Here is a 20,817-nt window from a genome sequence, read left to right on the forward strand (position 1 = left end):
AAAGTCTTTGTTTGTATATAACTTCTATACATTAAATTCAATTGAAAAATGATGAATTGCTATTGGAAAATAATTACAATATGAGTAAGAACATAATACATAAATAATAAGTCTATAGTCTGCTGTTTTGTTCATAATCCCTCAGACTTTGGACAGCGAGATCTTTAATTTAGGACCAAATCTTGTTCAAACACATACAGTCCTACACAGGTTAGTGTTACAATTTGGTGGACAAGAACAGAGTTCATCTTGTTCTCCAGAGTAAAATTACTAAAATGAATATGCAACATTAGAATATGACAGACAGTCCTTCTTCTTGATCTTGACCAGAAACATTGAGGGGCTTCATGATCTCTGGGCCACCCTTATTTGATTTATCTAATCAGGTTGGTAAGGATTTCCCAGTACTCTGCTTGGATGTGTCTGGTTGGGCTGGAGACCCACCATTCTTCTGAAGATGGAAATAGTACTTCCACTTAACCTTGGGTTTCTGTACTTTGACAGAAAACTCTAATTGATATTATACAGTCTTGCGAGTACTTTTTCTCTTCAGGGAAGGTATCTTATTTGTGCCTTACTTGTATTTAGCATACAGAATTCTTCTATAGGTAACAACACTGAGTCAGGCAATAATTTCCTCCTTGCCTGTTGACCTGGCCTGTCCTTGGGAGGAGACACAGGTACATGGGGGAACAATGCACAGCATCATCTCCAGCCACCAAGCTGGGATCTGACAGTTAAGCATAGCAAACTAAACTGTTGATGCACTCCTGCCACAGTGACATCCATCATAAGCCCACTTTAAAATGGGTATGACAGTGGGTACATGTTTTTTCTTTACTGACACAAAAAAAAAAAGGAAGCTTAGTTTATGGTTAAGATTGTATATTAAACCTTAACATGACAATGATTAAATGAAGTTAATTCCGCATGAAAGTGCAGTCTATGTATGTTTGAAGGGATTTGGTACATCTGAAGGTAAGTTTAGTTGTTGTCATGCTTATCAGGTGGACCATTCTTGTAATACTGTGGTTTTATTCATAGGTGACAGTACTGTATGCAGTTCTTCACGAGACACAACTTGAAATATTTTGATAAAATGAGATGCTTGCGGAAACGATCAGCAGTGTCGTTCTTAGGAATCCTTGTTGTTTGCTTGCTCTTCATGAACTTGTACATTGAGGATAGTTATGTTTTGGTAAGTTGCAAAGAAGTGATCCTGAAACAACAAAACAGTAAAACACCTCCTAGTAAAATGGTAAATTGTTGAGGATAAACTACATCTGAGCTATTTATGTGAGCTGATTTTCAACATGTTTTGTATACACTGCAAATCTCACCTCTGAACACTGCATTAAATGCTATTATAGAAATAAAATTACAAAAGAAAATTTACACCCATTTTATCTACTTTAGGCTCCTTGCATAAATAATTTCATTTTAGTGAGTTTATTTTGTGTGTTTCCTACCTTTTGTAACTCAGATTTTAGTCTGATGGGTTCAGTACTACAACATTAAAAATTAGACAAATGAAACCTAATGTAAGCTTATGATTTTGGAAAAAATTGTGGAAATATTTATGTAGGAATTTCAACAAATAAGCTACTGGCAACATAGCACAACTCTACGGTTCATGTGTAACCTAGGGGTGTTTCAGTGCTGAATTCAAGTGAGCCCTGGAGACTCAATTAATGGATTGAATTTCCAGTTCTTTGGAGATTGGACTGGGCCCAGTAAAAAATCATAGTGGTTGAAAACTGAATCTTGCAAGCAGTAAAATGGCTAAACAGAATTTGTTATATTGTGATATGACTAGATAGTGCTGTCTTTATCTTGAATTGAATGGGGACAGTATGAATTTTCCAATATTTTGAAGGGTGAAATCTGATCTCGTGTGCATCTGAAAAGAAACATAATAGAATATCAAAACTTGTAATACACAAGCAGTAAAATCCTATATGTTATTTATCAAAACCATATATACAGTCATCATTATTTTAATTTAAAATAATATAATTATAAAATTAGTTATCACAGTACTGTAAATATTTACAATATTAATATTATGCTAGTACTCTTTAGGCCATTTAAAAGATAGCCCATTCTTGCAGCATGTTACTCCATTACAGACATATTTCTTTGTTTACCACAAAGGTTTTTCACTTTTTTATTTATTTAATTTTTCTTGGTTATGATTAAATTTGACCTGACTTATCACTTTTTCTTCCTTGTGGCATTTTCCCTAATGTTTCTTCTCTGTTCACTAATTGCTTCAAAGTCCCCCAGATGTTTCTGAAAGTGTTTTTATTATCACTGCTAATGGTGTTCCTCTTGGCTTGTTTTTGAAATCTTCCTGCCTATTTGCTAGCTCCCCAGATGGCTCCATGTCTTTTTCTTAATTTCTCTTTCCCCCTCCCCGCCACCTTTTATAAATTCACTCTCTTTCATTGCTTCTCTCATCACAGTTCTGGCATGTTTGCATTCATGCAGCTCTCAGCCAAGTCTCTTGCCAAGTCTCCTGAGAGTTTTTCCAGGTCTCTTGATACCTTTATGGTCCATCAAGTGTTTTTCAAGTGTGTTAGGATGTTGACTTTTCAACTTATTTATTTAGCTTTATTCTCAAACTTCCTGACCCTGTCAGACGACAGCTCCAAACACACCCTGTCTGGTGTGTTTTCTCTGCTGAGGTAAAAGATGAGCAATTTCACTGTTTGTGGTGAAGAGAAATAGACTTGGGAAAAGCTTTTGAGCACAGCAGGCTAACCAGTTTCCTCCAGGGAATGAAAAATCTGAAAGTCCTCAGAGCCCTAAATTGCAGCCAATCTCCTGCGGGACGAGGGTAGCTGTTAGAGGGAAGACAACTGAGCCAGAGTTCCCCCTGCCAGTCTCGGGCAGCAGGCTGTGCAAGGGCTTGTGGTGCTGGTGTCTCTGGCACCAGATGTCACACAAGCGTCTTTTTCAAAGAGTTAGAGTATTGAAATGACATTCATTTTGGTAAACCTTAAGAAGGGAGAAGAGAAACTTTCTGGTTTTCCTCAAAGGGTCTCACATATCCAGAGAATCCCTTCACTGTTTTCTGCAGGGCATTTGCTGCAGAAATGAAAGGTAAGGGCCCATGTGGAAAAATAACTGAAGTATATTGGGTGGAGGGCATGCAGTTATGCAGTGCTGATACATGTCCATTAGAAAAGCAGTTTAAGGTGTTTCATCTGCAGTGTATGAACTGCATTTGATCAAGAATTTTGAAGACATAATAAGCTAAAATATACCAGGTATCACAAAATTCACAAGGGAGTCTTCTACCTACTCAGAGTTGTAAGTGTATTGTGAGTGAAGCATGTGTTCTGTGCTCTTCTATGAATACTAATCACTGTTTTGGGCATTATTCAAAGAATTACACTGTTGTAATTGACACAGCATCCTTAGCAGAGCAGGGCATCCTCATAAAGGGTGGAGAACTGCCATTCATCCTATGGCACCCACATGAATCTCCCAGCAAAGACTGGAATGCAAGTTAGAGTTTAGTTAACAGAAGAAAGCCAAAACCATTCTAGAAAAAGCTAGAGAAGAAAACCAAGAAGAGTTAATCAAGCTCCTCAGCTTCACTGACCTCTGCATAGTCAGAGATAGAAGAAACAGATTTTAATCTTTTGAAAAAAATCCAGATTTCTGTTTTGCCCATCATTCAACAAAAGAATGAAAGAGCAGCTATTAAAAAGAAATGTTAGCCACAAAAGCCATTTATTAAAGAGGGGGCAAAAAAGGAAATTTTTTGTGGTCAGTTTAGATATTTTGCTTGTTAAAATCAAAACATTTTCTTCTGACATTGTCTATTTCTAAAAATTTTATGTAGCAAAACCTCAGCCAGCAGAATAAGTTTCCATTCCAAGACCTTATGAAACAAGAAATTTTGGTGCTCCATTCTGGAACCCATGACACAATGTTTTGTTTGCTTCTCAGATATTAAAGAAAGGTTTTGAAAAAAGAAAGTTTTTGGACCAGCCTTTTTTCTTTTCCACCTGACATTTTTAATGGAAAATCTCCTCAAGTTTTCGTGTATTTTCTTTCAAGATCATTAAGTTACATTTTAATCTTGAACTTGATCGTCACACTTCCTCTCATAATTTATGAGCAAATGCAAAGTGGTACATAAGCACTTGAGAGAAATTACTTAAGAGACACTGAAGATCAAGAGAGCATAACAGTGCAGGTAGATGGCCCTGGATGTCTGCCAAAGATCTTTACTAAGCTCCGAAGTGGATTTTTTTACTACTTCTGTGCAAGAAAAACAATGAACTATAAATGAATGTAAGATCAGTTTACAGAAACATTTATTTGTGCTATAAAATATAGCTTTGACACATTTTTTAATATTTATGCCATTAAATATGAGCACTGTTTACTGTTCCTGTGGTTGTTTCAGTTAGCAGCAGTACTATTACTGCACAATGCTCCCATTTAATGACAGATCCCAAAGTTTTAGTGCATTAACATATTGCATGCATCAGAAAAAACAAACTCATTCATTCATGTTCCTGTCATCAGACTAAAATCAAACCACATAAATTAAATAAGCATTCCTACTTTTAAATCCAGTCTTCATGAGCTGTTAGATGTTTTCTCTTTTCTTAAGGACTGAGGAGCAGACTTTCCCTGAGGCCCAAGTGACATTATGGGTAGGGCACTATTGATGAAGCCACTCTTTCTCTCCTGTGCCTTTACTATCACTAGGGAAGCCTCTTGGAAGAGGACTGAAGAAGGAGGAATGAAGAGGAGGTGTGGTGATAAATGTACATTTTGACTATGCCATCAAAAATGTTTTCCAAATTCAGAGAAAATTGTCCTGTCTGCATGATCACATACATTTCTTCTTACTGCAAACCTGAGTCAAAGCTTCTCGGAAAAATGTCAAAATGAGCCAGATGCCAGGATCTAGATTTCTTTCCTTTGCAGCAGTTTTGGTATATTTTTTAATCACTAGAAACATTTTTTTAAAATCTCCTGTGTTTTTACATCTGTGAAAGTTATCCTATCTGTTGCTGAGTGATATTTTCTTATCCCTCTTTTGAATACCACAGCATTTTTTGGTCAATAATTTAATATTTGCTACCTTTCCAGAGATTTATGCAAAGTATTTTTTTTCTTTTTCTTTTACTGTAATCGGAAGGTTTATGGTAGATTTTCTGTAGTCAAAATGTATGGTATTCATTAATGCCTGTTGGTATGGGGGGGTTTTGTTTGCTTGTTTGTTTTTGTTTTAAATGAGGTGACATCTACATGCTTTCCTGAAAGCTGAAACTGAAAAATGTTATTCTTGGAAACCTGCCTGTCCATGTTTCCTCTCTAACTGACATTCACAAATGTGTTTCTCTCTCTCTCTCCCTTTTTTTGTTATTTTTGTTTTCCTGCTAATAGGAAGGGGACAAGCAATTAATCAGAGAGACAGCCACGCACCAGCTCAACCCAGAGCGTTATGTTCACAGTTTTAAAGATTTGTCTAATTTCTCAGGATCTATAAACATTTCCTATCGCTACCTAGCTGGCACACCTTTGCCAAGGAAAAGTAAGTAACTGCAATTTGAATATTGCAAAACGAGCCAATCTAAAAAGGTGTGAAATCCATACAGTCCCTGTGGTATTTCTATGAAAGAGGGGCTGAGTTAAGCAGTGACAGTCCCAAGAGAGTTAGTGGCCATTCTTGCATGGCCTCTAGTCCAGACCTAGCAGCCTGATTACCTTCTGCCTGACTTGTAAATGTCCTGCAGGCAGCCCTTGGGTGGTCTGTGGGAGCATAATTCCATGGATATCCTTCCAGGCAAGAGGAAGATGATTTAGGAAGCAGAAGCAAGGCACATGCTGGTGGTGTTCTGCAACCACCCTCTGAGAGCACACTGCAAATCTCTGTATAGCTGGTAAATCCAATTTTAAGTATGCTTGGCATAACACAGATGCACCCCTCAGGTCCACTATCCTGCCAGCCCAGTAGCTGCAAATGGACCTCCTTGCTCCTTTAGCTGTGCTAAAAAGGAGAATTGTGCTCTTTTCGGGACAGTAAAGGAGGGTTCTTCTCACAGCCATCTGCAGATGGACTATTTAGTTATTCTTCACACATGGTTCAAGACTTTGCTCTAAAAGTGAAATATGGCCATACCTAGGTGTCCTTTGGGTTCCAAATCAACCATTTCACATACATAAACAAAACCCTGAAGTCCAAGCCCAGAAGGTAAAATAAAATAATACGTGAGTTGCAGAAAGCTATAAAGTCTGTTCAAATAAATTTGAAAAATCTAATGGCTCTGTATGCAGTGTAAATTACTTCTGGGGGTTGTGCTTCACTGTACCACTTCATTTTGAGCAGACTTAAGCCTCAAGGGAAACCCTGAATCACTATCAGAGCAGTCTTTTACAAATGACTACATTTTAAGAAAGTTGGGGTAGGTTCAACTTAGGTACACATTGTCAATTACACAGTCTTAACATTTTTTACATCAGAAGCTACAAAAATAGAGATATATTAGCAAACATCTGAAAAAAATCCTAATTTGGAATGCTGGTAGGAATACAATGACAGTGACTACAAAACAGCAGAAATTAAATTTCATGTTTTATAAGATATATCTCTGTCTAGAAAGAATGTAACAGCATTAAAAAATATTTGCACAAGCAAGGAGAGAAATTCTCTTCTACTTTAAAATAATATCTAAATGGAAGAGTGTTTCCTTTTGAAACTTGATGAGTGCTTGATGAGTCCTGAAAGAGGGTTAGAAGAAAAACTACTAGCAAGGAAAAACTAGACATATTCACCTAAAAATGAACACACTGAGAAATCACTGTCCATGCAAAATTGATAAAACTGTAAAGTTATGCAGAGATGTAACTAGACTTTTAGAGGGCTTAAAATGATAGAAGTGCTGCATTTGGTAGTTCCTTGCTTTCCAAATATATGGTGTGAATAATCCCCTCACAATCCCCTTTCTTTTGGCAGATTTACAGCCTTATCATTGTATGTGTGGTTTTGTCTACAAGGCATAAACATACACACTGCTTTGGTATTTGTCCCCAGTGTGCTACTCCTGGCAGTAAACAAGTGAATGTTTAACACAATAGTCTCCATATGTCCATTTGCTCACAATATCACACCTCCTAATGAAAAGGCAATAAAGGTCCTTTGTCGCATGCAGCTCAATAAACTCACATACCAAATTTCTCAGTCTTCACCATTCACAAGGTTTATTTAATATAAGCACAGCTCTGGAGAATATCTTTGTGATAAAATTGCTTCCAATATCAGATTCTCAGTTTTTGTTTGAACTGCCTTTTGTACAGGGTATCTTACAATTGGACTATCCTCTGTAAAACGGAGAAAGGGAAACTACTTGCTTGAGACCATCAAGTCCATATTTGAGCAGTCAAGCTATGAGGAACTCAAAGAAATTGCAGTGGTAGTACAGCTGGCAGATTTTGACTCAGCCTGGTGTGAAGGGATGGTCCAGGATATTTCACAGAAATTTGCACATCACATAATTGCGGGCAGATTAATAGTTATTCACGTCCCTGAGGATTACTATCCTGTACTGGATGGCCTTAAGAGAAATTACAATGACCCCGAGGACCGTGTGAAATTCCGATCAAAACAAAATGTAGATTATGCTTTCCTTCTAAACTTTTGTGCTAATCTTTCTGACTATTATGTGATGCTGGAAGATGATGTTCGCTGCTCAAAGAATTTTTTGACTGCTGTTAAGAAAGTAATTACCTCACGAGAAGGATCCTACTGGGTGACGTTGGAATTCTCCAAGCTGGGGTACATTGGAAAGCTTTACCATTCCCATGACCTACCACGCCTGGCCCATTTTCTATTGATGTTTTACCAAGAAATGCCTTGCGATTGGTTGCTCATCCACTTTCGTGGGCTGTTAGCTCAAAAGGAAGTGATACGTTTTAAGCCATCTCTCTTCCAGCACATGGGATACTACTCATCTTACAAAGGAGCTGAAAATAAGTTAAAGGATGATGATTTTGAAGAGGAGTCCTTTGACATCCCTGACAACCCACCTGCAAACTTGCACACCAATATGAATGTATTTGAAAACTATGAGGCAAGCAAGGCTTACAGCAGCATTGATGAGTACTTCTGGGGCAAGGCTCCTTCGACTGGAGACTTCTATGGGATTGTATTTGAAAAGCCCATTAAAATCAGTAAAATTAAAGTTGTCACTGGAACTGAAGATCGGCAAAATGACATTTTACATCACGGGGCCCTGGAAGTAGGTGAAAAGATTGTAGGCAGTAAAAAAGGAAGACAATGTACGACTTACTTAAGACTAGGGGAGTTCAAAAATGGGAATTTTGAAATAACAGATGTAGAGCACAAAGTTCTGTTTGATATTAACTGCATGAGAATACTTGTTACTAAAAGTCAAAAAGAATGGCTGATCATTAGGAGCATTAGCGTTTGGACTTCTCAAACACCAAATCAATAGAGCGAGGCCACCTGAGAAGGTACAGAGTGCATACAATCAACTGGGTCACAACTGGTGCCATTCCCCAGAAAAACAAACACTTCAGCTCTTCACTAGAGACACAGAATATCTGGGGAAATCACAGAACAAGTAAAGCAATTTATTTTTTACCAGTTTGGTCAGGCAATATACAAACATTTTATTTGTTGAAAATTTCGAATTTTGTAGAAAACAAAAGGTTCTCAAACCTCTCTTGAGATCTTTAAACCCTTTTTTTATTATTATTTCTCTGTAAGAGAGATCTTGTGGACTATACAGAACAAAAAAAAATCTGTCTTATAACTGCCAAAAGGTTTAAATCTATGACCATTATACCATTATGTTGTGAAAAGAAATTGGATTGCACCTTATGCACATAAAAATTTTAAATCCTATGGTAGTATGCGTTTGTACTGTAGTTGGTAATGTGTTTCTTTTCCAGGCAGTTATGACAAGATCTGTCCTGAAACTGGCAGTTTACTTCTGAGCACTGTAAGAAAATAATGTGGCTAGTCATTGCAACTTCTTGTCAAAAGGGAATGTATAAAATTATAAATCTGACATGACAGTTATGTAAAAAATAGATAATTGCATCTGTTTTTCTGTCTCAACAAATATCCTTTGTTCTTTTTTCTGGCTCCTTTCACTGAAATGAGCACTACTTGGATTCTGTATTACCTAAGGGACCAATTTATTCTCCTTACTTGTTGAAATTGCCTCACACCAAGCAAGCCTTCTGCTTGACTACCAATGTCAGTATCAAACCCAGGTACCTCAAGAGCAGCACTTGTCTCTTAGAGAGGCATCTCAACAGATCTCAGCTTCAACAATTTTTGTTCCTTCACGATATGGAGAACTCCCTCTGAGAAATTTGCAGATAGCTGAATACTACAGCATGGTTTCCAAGGGTTGTCATACCATCCATATCTACCTGCCCATGCATGATACAAATGCAAAATGTGCTGGGTTAATCCGTTGGGTGTGAATGTAATCTCCAGTCCGTCCTGGATGATCTGTAGTCAACAGAAGAGACACAAAATTAAGAATCTTAATACAATGAGAAATTATTATGTTTCTTAATTAGGAGGGGTTTGGGTGTTTGGGGTTTTTTTTAAGTTTTCTAATTCTGATTGTATTAGTATTGTAGACATCTTCCCACTGCCTCTGGTTATTTCCCATAAATATATTTTGCCTGACTTTAGACAATAAGCAGAAAGGTTTCTCCAGTCCATATGACTTCAGTGTTAGCTCTTGGCTTCCAGTGCATCACACAGGGAAGCTGTATAGCATATGATTTACACTATGTGCATAGATTTAGATTAAGAGAATCTATGGGGTTTTTTTCCTCTAAGAAATTCCCTAGATTGTCTCAGTAGACACACTAAGAAATACATGAGTTGCAAGTGTGACAGAGATGAGCATTCTATTGTCAAACTCATGAAAACTGTGCTTATCATCTGATTGCATTTAGGAGGTTTAGTTAAACCTGGAAGGCAAGAATTAAATTTCAAGAATGCTTGCACTGACAAAGACTGAACTAGCTACTGGATGAGTACATACAAACCTAACATGGCTATTTCAGAAGGATAAATTATTTTTAAAATCTACACAAAACATCAATGCAATTGATTTTCCTGGTTTATAAATCTGGAGTCTAGCTTTGGCAAATCACCCAATACAGAGGTAAGGTATATTGTCAAATAAATCTTCTGATATATGCTTCTATCTAATTCAGAAAAAGATCTTTTTCTCAAAGAAACTCTTTGCTTCTTTGTTCCTTAATATATACCTAAATCACTGTTTTTTTACATACATATTTTCAATAAAATAAATTAAAAATGTCCTACGTGTTCAACTTGAAAAGGAAAACTAAAGCTCTCTTTAAAAAAAAGGGAAATACATACTAATTTTAAATTATTATAAATACTTATGAAGGACTTACGTTTTAATATTGATATTCCACATTTCAAAAATAATTAGCTGGTAATTAGTGATTAGTCAATCCCCATTTTATTTTAAATAAGCTGTCAATCTTCTATAGAATCACAGAATGGTTTGGGTTTAAAAGGACCTTAAAGATCATCTAGTTCCAGTTCCCCTGCCATGGACAGAAATTTTCCACTGGATCAGGTGGCACAGAGCCACATCCAGACCAGTATTGAACACCTCCAGGGATGAGGCATTCACAACTCCTCTGGACAACCTGTTCCAGTGCCTTGTTGTTACTGCAATAAAGAATTTCTTCCCAATATCTATTCGAAACCTACTTTCAGCTTCAAGACATTCCCCCTTGTCCTGCCACTACATGCCCTGGTAAAAAGTCCTTTTCCAGCTCTCTTGTAGGGTCTCTTCAGGTGCTATAAGGTCTCCACAGAGCCTTCTGTTCTGCAACTGAACAACCCCAACTCTGAGCATTTACTCGTAGCAGAAGTGCTCCAGCCCTCCAATCATTTTCATAGCTCTTCTTTGTATCCACTTGATCATTAACATGTAATTCATTACCTTTCCTTGATCCCTAACTATTAGGGCCAAAACAAACATTACTAGGTTAAACAGGAACCTTTACTTTTATTCAGAAATGCAATATGTCTGAAGCAATTTTCTAAATTAGAAAATACACTCAATCCCAAGATCTCAAATACTCTTGTAATCAAAACCACAGACAATGTGAATGGCTAGTACAAATTAAATGTTCTCAACATAGGCCTAAGCAATCTAATTTTTTTTTTTAATTACAAGCTGAAGAAAACTGCTTTCCTTTTCAAAATAACACTTGTAATGGATCTCATCTTTGGCACAATGGCTTAGCAGCAAGATCTCTCATCTGGTTGTTACCACTTTTAGGAGATCACACTCAAAAATGCCCTCAGAGAAAGCTTTCCTTGGCTGTGAATACTGCTAAGTGCTAAGAATGAGAGGCATGCACCATTCTTACTGTTGAATTTGACCTGGCTTTGAAGAAAAAATTAATACATTTATTCCAGGAAATCCTAGAATTCAGTTATAAAAGCTAATGTTTTGAGCACTCATTGTAGGGCATCCAGCTTCTCCTTCACTGCACACATATTTTATCCATCATATTCACAAAAAAAAATGGTTACCAGATTCTGGAAGGATAAAAAAAAAAGAAAAAAGAAGCCATAAAATATCTTTTTGTGGTAGCCAAAACTGTCCCCAGCACTCGAGGTGAGGCCACCCCAGTGCAGAACAGAGTGAGACCCACTCCCTTGCCTGGCTGGTGATGCTGTGCCCCAGGGCAGGGTTGGCCCTCCTGGCTGCCAGGGCGCTGCTGACTCGTGATCAACTTGCTATTAACTGAAAATCCCAGGTCCCTTCCCACAGCTCTGCTTTTCAGCTTCTCATTCCCCAGTCTGTCCACACATCCAGGGCTGCCCCATCCCAGGTGCAGAATCCGGCACTTGCCCTTGTTCAACTCCATATGGTCACTCACTGCCCACCTCTCTAACATTTTGAGGTCTCTCTGCTGGGTCTTTCTGGGAGTTGATGGATCCTCCCAGTTCTGTATCATCTGCAAACTGGCTTAGTATCCCTTCTAGTCCTGCATTTTGAGTAATTTCTGAAGATGTTGAAGAACACAAGGTAGAGAATGGAGCCCTGTGGAACCCCACTAATGACAGGACCCGAGTCCAATGTCACCCCTTTCACTATAGCTCTTTGTGAGCCAGTTGCTATCCCATCACATCACATCACATCACTTCACATGATGTGTTTATCCAGCTGTGTGTTGGATAATTTTCCAGAAGAATCCTGTGAGAGACACTATCAAAACCTTAGCTGAAATCCAAGATCACATCGACCACCTTCCCTTGATGAACTAGATGGGCCACCTTGTCATAAAGGGAAATCAGGTTTGTTAACCTGGACTTCCCTCTCACGAAGCTGTAGTGGCTGTGTCCAATGACTGAGTTGTCTTCTGGGTGTTTTTCACCTAAATAATCATCATAACATTACCAGGCACTGAAATAAGACTGAGACTTTCCACAAATTCTGAAAATATTGCACTGTGGTCTGGACTGTGATGCATCTGTTCTGAACTTACCTACATGTATTGTTCCTACTAACACTTTTTGGGATTGCTGATTGTATAACATAGGAAATTCTTGGGAAGTAAAATATTTTTCACTTCAAATTAAAAGAAGAAATGAGCCCTTACTGGAGAATAAACAAATCCAGGACATGGCAATTTTCAGGACAACCAGTTTTAGAATAGTAAAGATAACTACTATGATATGGGTAATTCACTAAGATTCTATACAAATGTAATATTTTTTAGATCAATCTGATATGGTGCTCTGTTTTACTGTCTGGTCAGTATTCTCCTATGTAAGACACTAATGTTTCATCTTTTATAAAAGGACATTGGAAACTTGTTCATTATTGAATTGCTACAAGTTAAATAAAGAGCAAACTATGACACCTTAGAGAAGATTTCATTCTGGAAACTTATTAAAGTAACAAACCCAATATCTAACTGTCTTAAAAGCTGCAGATGACATCAGCTTTCATTGTGAAGCATTTCAGAGAATCTGATGGAAATATTTCTTACTGCTCTCTAGTTAAATTTGCAGTTCTGTTAGACTGCAATTAAATAAGTATTAAATTATGAGTTGCAATGCAGATCATGTGTCATGAGCTCTAGCGGTGTCATACCCTCAAATGGTAAAGTATAACATTTTGTAAAAACAAGTGGAAAATACAGATGCATCATAATGAAAACAGATGATTTTTATGTCATATGCTATATACAAAGACAAATTAATTGGGGCATCTCCACCACTCCATCAGCCTTTCAGATAAAGCAAAATAAGGGACTTAATTTTTGTTTTTCAATCCTTAGTCCTTGAAGACAAAAATTATTATATTTATACTCCCTTTAATCAAAAATGTGTTGACCTATATATCATAGAAAACTGAAAGGGTGGTTTTGCAAAATAATTATATACATATATACGCATACAGAAATATTTGTGTTATCATCTTTATTTTAGTTTTAGCTATCCTGGAAGACTGAAATGAAGATATTCTCCATATAGGTATATTTTGGTATCTTCAGATGGCATTTTCCAATATCTTGCCTCTTTTACTAGTTTTGCCACAGCAAATACATACTGTGTCACTTAGGTATACATACTCTGTCCCTTTGGCAGAACAGTCAGTCATGTAAAGGAAGTTTACATTGCTGTTTTTGCTGTAAAAGAAGAGAAATGGGACCATGTCCAGAGTCTGTACAACACTTGTCTAAGATCTGATTCCTTCTGCTCGAGTCCTTCATGATGATGGGAGGCCATGCAAGAGGTTTGTCCTGCACATTCTTCTCCTAGATAATTAGAGATACCGATCTATTTTTGTATGAATACGTATAATACATATAAATCCAGATAAAACTACATGATTTATAGTAACTTTTACGGGTAATTTCCTATCAGCAACACCATTCTTCCCAGAAGGGATGTTCAGTGTCTTCCTCATAAATACTATCTTGCAATGAGAATAATTTTTTGAGCTTTAAAAAAAGGAATATATATCTCCACCTCAATCCAAAGAATTATTTATTGCATGTTATTTTAACAATAAAATTAAATACATAGACAGAATAATTTCAATACCATATCCATAATAGTAGTCTGCTGTTAAATTGCCATGAAATTGAATTGGCAGCTGGGCAGATATTAGACTATTTTTCAGCCACATTTATAGATGTTTTTCAACTGTCATGCTACCTAATACTGTTCTCAAATAAAATTCCACTTTGCTCTGATAGTTGTAAAAAGGTTCTTAAAATTCCATGTAGAACTTGAAAGTACATTAAGTAGGATTATATTGCTGATTAAACCCTTTGTCAACCCTTGGCTGGGCTTAGGTAAGAATTTCACATTTAACAAGTAAAGCTGAACATCAAAAGCTGATGTTCATTTCCTCTGTCAGACTGTTAAACAGCTGCCTTCCTTCTTTATTGCTATTTACCCATTAATGTTGGTTTTAGTTTTGTCAGACTGAATTCTGAAGCAAAAATTTAAAGTATTCTGGCTTTTTTTTCTTTAGTATATCATGCACCACTAAGAGCAGAGGTCTAAAGGTGTAAGTTAAACACTTACACCAGCCTTTGCTGCTGCTGAACGTCTCTTGCAGTGCGCTCGTGCCACCTGGGTTCAGTTCATTTGCAACTTTAGAATCTATTCTATTTTCATGTTACATTTTCACCAGCACACACAGCCACTCCTTTCTTCTCTCTTTAATTTCAATACTGCATACATGAACATCATCTTGCGTGAATATTGCCAAACCACTTTCACCTCCATTCAGGAAACTGGGATGGGTACTGCCATTTATTTCTCAAAATTACTTCCTGCTTTTGGCCATTGCTCACTACATTTAAATGCCACATCTGCTGAGAAGACAATAAGCATGCTCTAATGAGACACCCTTTTAAAAGAGACCTACTAATTCTTTTTCTTTTTTTTTTGCCATCTAACTCTAAGAGTGCATTATCTGATTGTGCCAAAATTATATGCATACCGTTTTACCTCCATGGAAATCCCATAAAGCAAACAGTTTTTGTTAATCACTCCTGCAAATGGTTCCTGGCAGCAGCCTGGCTTTGCATTTGCAAAATGAGCCAGGTTCCTCTCTTCCAAAGAGCTGAATAGCAACTTTCAAGGCAGGAAAAAAGAAAAAATAAATCCCAAACAGGTTTTCTCTCTAGTGGTTTTCTGCTACCTTTCAAAGATACAATTTCTTCCCTATGTTTCCTCTCTTCTCTCACTCAAAATTGTATATTAAAATCAACAACAGGTCCTCCTTCCCAATACCTCAACTCACTCCCATCTGTACACTCATGGTATTCTTTTGGAATGGGCTAGTTGTCATTTTAATTTATACAGAAATTCTTAAAATTTGGTGAAAAAATGACACAACACAGCCAGCAAATTTTTTCAAAGGTCCATGTCCATGATTGGTTTTACTTTGGTGAAGATATTTTTGGTGCTTTCTGCTGTTTTTGCAACAGTTGTGAGGTTACTTTTGGCAAGTTTTGGTTCTTTGCACTGCACCTAACGTAATCCCTTTCCATTTTCTTGTAGTCACTAAATTTTGCAATTTTTTTTTTCCTTGAATTGCTTTTACTTTGATGGTATCTCCTTTCCAGAGTGTTTGTAAGCCCTTCTTTTCTGTTTGCAAGATTTTGATGAGGATCAGTTTTGGCAAGCTTTGGTCCATGTCCCTGCACTTGATGGCATGACATGCCTTTTGATGGCTTTGACTTTGGGAAGGATTTTTTTTTTAAATTTTTTTTTTTAAGTATCCATGCCATGTCCCTGATATCTTCCCCTCCAAGTTCTGTCTTCCTCCTTGACTTTTTCCCCTGCTATTGCAACAGTTGTGAGGTTACTTTTGGCATGTTTTTGTCCTTGGCACTTCACCTAATTTCCTCCCAGACCATTTTGTTGTTGTCACTAAATCTTCTTATTTTCTGGGTTTTTTTGGGAATTTTTCAATTGCATTTCATTTGATCATATTTGATCAGAGTATTTGTAAGCCTTTCTTTTCTGTTGCGCAAGATTTTGTTTCGTTCAACATACTGCATATCACAGTTTGATATGCAATATATTTATTCAAAGTAGAAAACATGTTTACTCAAGCATATTTGTGATAACTGCTCCTCACAGAAAAACAAACAAATAAAGAAGTCAGGTAAGGCGTTTTAGGTAAGTAAGTGCGGCATGTGCATACAATATAAATTCATTAATAAAAATATTGCAATCCCCCACATCTACTCTCTTCTGTACCAAAGACTTTAAATGTTCTGGCTTAGGAGAGAAACCACTGTTTCAGAGATAATTTGGATATTAACTTTTATATCGTTAATCACTCTTTCTTCTGATCTGAAGCCAATTCCATAGCATATAATCTCTTGGGTTATATCACTTGCCAAGTTGTTTTGTAAACAGATGCTTTTTTTCCTGAGTATTGATTATAATTAATATATTTACCCTGTCCACAAACTGTTGATTACATTTATTGTTTTGGTTTACCTGAAAGCTCATTTTTTTCTGTTTTAAACTGAAGAGATATATTTGTTTTTTTTCAATGGCTTTAGCATAAAAATTATAGATCAAGGGAATAGGAGTCATATGTTTAATCTGGTGTGAAACTGAAATAAACTGTTTTCCTAATATCATATTTGATAAAAGGTATCTAAGCCATAAAAGTATATTTAAGCATTTATCTGTTCTAAAGAAACGTAGAATATCTTTGTTTCAGGAGCCTGTGATAAAAAAAATTCCCATTTAAGACCATATGATTGGAAAAATTCCCTTTCCCAAACTTTCCTTTCTTCTGCCAGCAGCAAGGCATTGCATTTCTTTAGTTCTGCTTTATGGCCAGATCCCCACTAGGATTGTATGCAATTAGTTAATCAACATTTATCGATTTATGCTTATTAAAGATTGAGCATTCATCTTGCTTTCCTAAAGCAAAAATATTGTAAAATTGTGGTTAATGTTTCTCATTGTTTTGATAATTTTTGGATAATATTTGCTTTTATTTATTTATCTTCATAGACATACCTTTCTTCAAGAGTGAAAATGGTTGCATTTCTGCATCACCTATTTCTGTCATCACCTTCACATCCCCATTTTCACTACTCACTTGCTCACTGAAGGCACACACTCATGCAGTGAAAACACAAATAAATGGAAAGGCATTGTAAGCAATAGGTTTCTGGTAGAGAGGGAAGCATGAGAGAGAGTTAGAAGCTGACTGAGCTATTTAAAGTTCACTAAAAGGAAAGGTAAAGAACATTTGCTTCTGCTGCCCTGCCTTTTGCCTGTGACATTTCTTCTGTTTCGTGTGTCTCTGTGGATATGGAATCTGAAGCTCACTGCACTTAGTTGGAAATTTTCTAATAACTTTGCACTTCTTTGCTATTCCATTTCAGCTATATATCTTTTTTCCACGTAAGCCAGCTTGCTTTCTCCTTGAGCTACACTGTGCGGTGTCAAATGTACCCTCTAGCTGTCTATGTGGTTCTAAATCTGGGACAAATTACTAACCCAGCAAACGTTTTTGCTGCTGTTTAAGTTAGAGAGGTCTGTGCTCCTGCTGAGACTGGGTGCTGGAGCCAAGCCTGGCATGCTACATCACCTAGAGGACTGCTTGGGCATGCATTATTGCACCATAGGCCTGTGCCTTGTGTCCAGCCAGCCGACAGCTGGAGCGGTTTAAACCCTAGCACCAGCCAGCTCTTGTGGTATTCCCCTCTCCTCGCTTTGCTTCAAGTTCCACACCCACAGTGCAGCCAGAAGTGCTCAATGCAGTGTCTTTGCTGTCAACCATTTTAATGTTAAGCATTTTAACCATTCCGAGAGGATGAGGACCTGGCGTGCCAGAGGCACTGCCCCACGCTGCCCTCTGCTCCTGCCCAGCAGGCAAGCAGCTGGTTGCATTAAACCTTCAGCTGGCCCTTAAAAACAGACTTTTTGGGGTTTATTTGTCCCACATATCCTTCCCTATAAAAACTATTTTGCTTGACATTTTTAGTGGAGCGAATACATTTTAGAGCAGCAAGGGGTTTTTTTTGGTTGCTGCTTTTTTTGGTTTTTCTAATAGCAAAGTAATAAAGATGTTAAGGAAATAAAAAAAAATGAAATATGTCAACTCTAAAGTTTCTGAAATTACTCATTAAAGATAGCTCATATACAGTAAAAATTACAAGATATGTATCAATTTTTTCCACTCAAATTAGCTTTGTTTTGTGGTTTGAGGATTTTTTTTTCTCTTGTGTTTATGAGTTGCAGAGGCAGCTAAAACTGAAAAACAACACCAAACTTTTCCCACCCTTGCTTCACAGTTTGCATAGATTTAGAACTTTTTTAATATTTACCCACATGGAAACATCTACCATCTGGTGAGCATACTTTGGTCAGACGTTCTGCTCCCAGTAGTCAGGACATCTTGGAAAAATTCCTAGTTCTGAAAAAAGAAAACAAACCCTTGTCTGTGCCAGCATAGTTTGTGAGCCAGATGCTTATCTGAATTACACTGCTGTGAATAAGCACTTTCAATACTAATGAAAAAGCAAAAGTTTGGTTGGGTTTTTTCCTTCTTTGATTTCTCTTCTTCAGTTTAACACAGTAATTAAATAGACCAAGATTATTAAAATAGCCTCAAAAATCTTTTAAGGGCAAAAGGATCTTTAATTAAACTTTGAGTAAGAAGTCAGCAGCTTAAGGTTCCTTCTCTCTCACAAAAGGGAGTGCTACAGCAGATTTCCCAAGAATGTGAACTTTTGAATCTTAGGAACTCAGAACAGAGGGCCTCTTTCCTCTTTCCTTACCTCAGTATGATCTATAGAAAAGTACCTTTCCTCCAAAATAGTGTAAATTCCAAAGGATAAAATTAATTATTTCATAAATGATTTCATAAACTAGAACTCTTGTCGGAGGTTCTCCTGCTTGTCCCACTGTTCTAAAACACTGCATTCGCTGTAGCTTCAGTGTCTTCACTGCACTTGCATTAGTAGACTCAGTTTGCTGGTTTCAGTCTTTAATGACATAAAATTTAAAAATCAGGAATTATTTCTGCTCTTACTGTTTTCTTCAGTTCACTGCAGTTGTCCGACAAAAATGTGAGAGACACAAAGAAACAGAAAAATGTTTATGGCCTTCAGAAAAATTGTTCCTTTTAAATCTCTTTTGTTGGAAAACAGATATTTTTTCCCATATAGCACCTCAGAACACAGCTAATATGTGTTCCTAAATGCTAATTCAGCTGCTTTTTTTAGTTTTCTCTGGTGTCTAAGCAATCATTTTCCATTATGAACCCAAGGTGATATTTTGTGTTTGGCTTTTTTTTCCTTTCTCAACCATACTGGAATTCAGATGAGGACATCCTAATAGCTTATTTTTGAGGTTTTTTTTTAATTTTAATTTTATTTTTAGACAGGATGGGTACTATTTGTAAGAAAAAAAAATACATCTGGTAAATTTAGCTTCTTTTTTTTTCCTTCTGTTTTACTACTACCAAAGGAAAGATACAACAAGAAGTGGGACTAAATTTCTGAGCTCTGCTACACTTTCTTTTGGAATGCCCAACCATGCTTTGGCAGTGAGAGTCCAGGGTGGCACCCAGGATACCATCTAGTCAGAAAAAGCAGGGAAATTGTCTTAGCTAAAACTATTTCTTGAGGCTGAAGATAGAAATTCCATAGTAACTGAAAAGGAATCAGATGCAAGAAGTGGACAACTGGTACCAAAGCAAAGCATGACTCGGATGTTTCTAGTGCTCCCCTCCCAAAATATATGGTAACTAAAAATATTCAAAAAAATCCAATGACCACTGAAATCAAAAGGATTGCACATCTTCATTTCAACAAGTTTGATCACATCCTAACTTAGAAATTATTTCTGATCATTCAACCATTTGTCTTAGTGAAGGCATTTTGAGTCAATTGCCATGAAAACCAAGCACTATTGGTACAGAAGTTTTTAAAGAAATTGTGTTCAAAGTTCCACAGAATTTAATTAAAATTTATTCACCATTATATCCCCTGCACTGAAAATAGGGGTTTAGTGGTGCTGCTCCTCTTCAATCCTGCCTTTCCACCCACTCCATGAACTATGCTCCAGTGAATCATATAGTGAATCAAATAGAGAAATATAATATGGATTGCAATCAAGAAGGAAATAAAAACTGAGATGTTAGTTTAGTCACTATTGGGCCATATTTGCATTTGTACTGGCATAGTTGAGGGACTGGAGCTAACACAATTCACTTAGATAGAAAGAAGACACTATGTAGTTAATGACTGAGCAGCTGTTTGCAGACACAGAGATATTTCTAAACCCTTTTCTTTAGTGTCTGTATTAGCACATACAATAATCTTCTTATTGTCTCAGATCTGAAGACTTTGAAAGGACAAATTAAGGGAGAGAAATAAAAATTAATTAATCCAAGAAGATGAAATAAAGCAGAAAAATACTGAGTTACCAAGACCATAAATTAAAATTATTTCAAAGCCACAAGCTGGGCCCAGAACTCAATGTGTTCTCATTGTTTGGCTGCAAATATGTTGTTCTGAATTTAGTTCTTTGGCTTAATTTTGTGTAAAATATAATCTCATTGCCATAAGACAAGCCCTCTAAATATAATCATTGCCTATTAGATTATCTAACTTAAAAATCAATTCCTGTAAATAAATTCTCTGAAATTTAATTAATAATTCCTTTTACATTTTTGCTAAGTATTGTAATATATATAAAGATTTTCAACACTGTAAAGTCATACTGATTTAACTTCT

At 36.7% G+C, this 20,817-nt stretch overlaps 1 protein-coding gene across 1 annotated transcript in view; it reads left to right on the forward strand.

Annotated features, from left to right (window-relative positions):
* MGAT4C (MGAT4 family member C) overlaps window positions 1–11,703 on the forward strand; it is a 323,143-nt gene extending 311,440 nt beyond the window's left edge. The window contains 4 exon segments of the mRNA XM_074539650.1: window positions 1,045–1,070; window positions 1,072–1,198; window positions 5,416–5,563; window positions 7,327–11,703. Of these exon segments, the coding sequence (XP_074395751.1) occupies window positions 1,045–1,070; window positions 1,072–1,198; window positions 5,416–5,563; window positions 7,327–8,483 (1,458 nt within the window). The 3' untranslated portion in view covers window positions 8,484–11,703.
* Window positions 11,704–20,817: the final 9,114 nt, after the last annotated feature.

The sequence above is a fragment of the Zonotrichia albicollis genome, chromosome 4 (assembly GCF_047830755.1).
Source record: "Zonotrichia albicollis isolate bZonAlb1 chromosome 4, bZonAlb1.hap1, whole genome shotgun sequence".
Classification (NCBI taxonomy): Eukaryota; Metazoa; Chordata; class Aves; order Passeriformes; family Passerellidae; genus Zonotrichia; species Zonotrichia albicollis.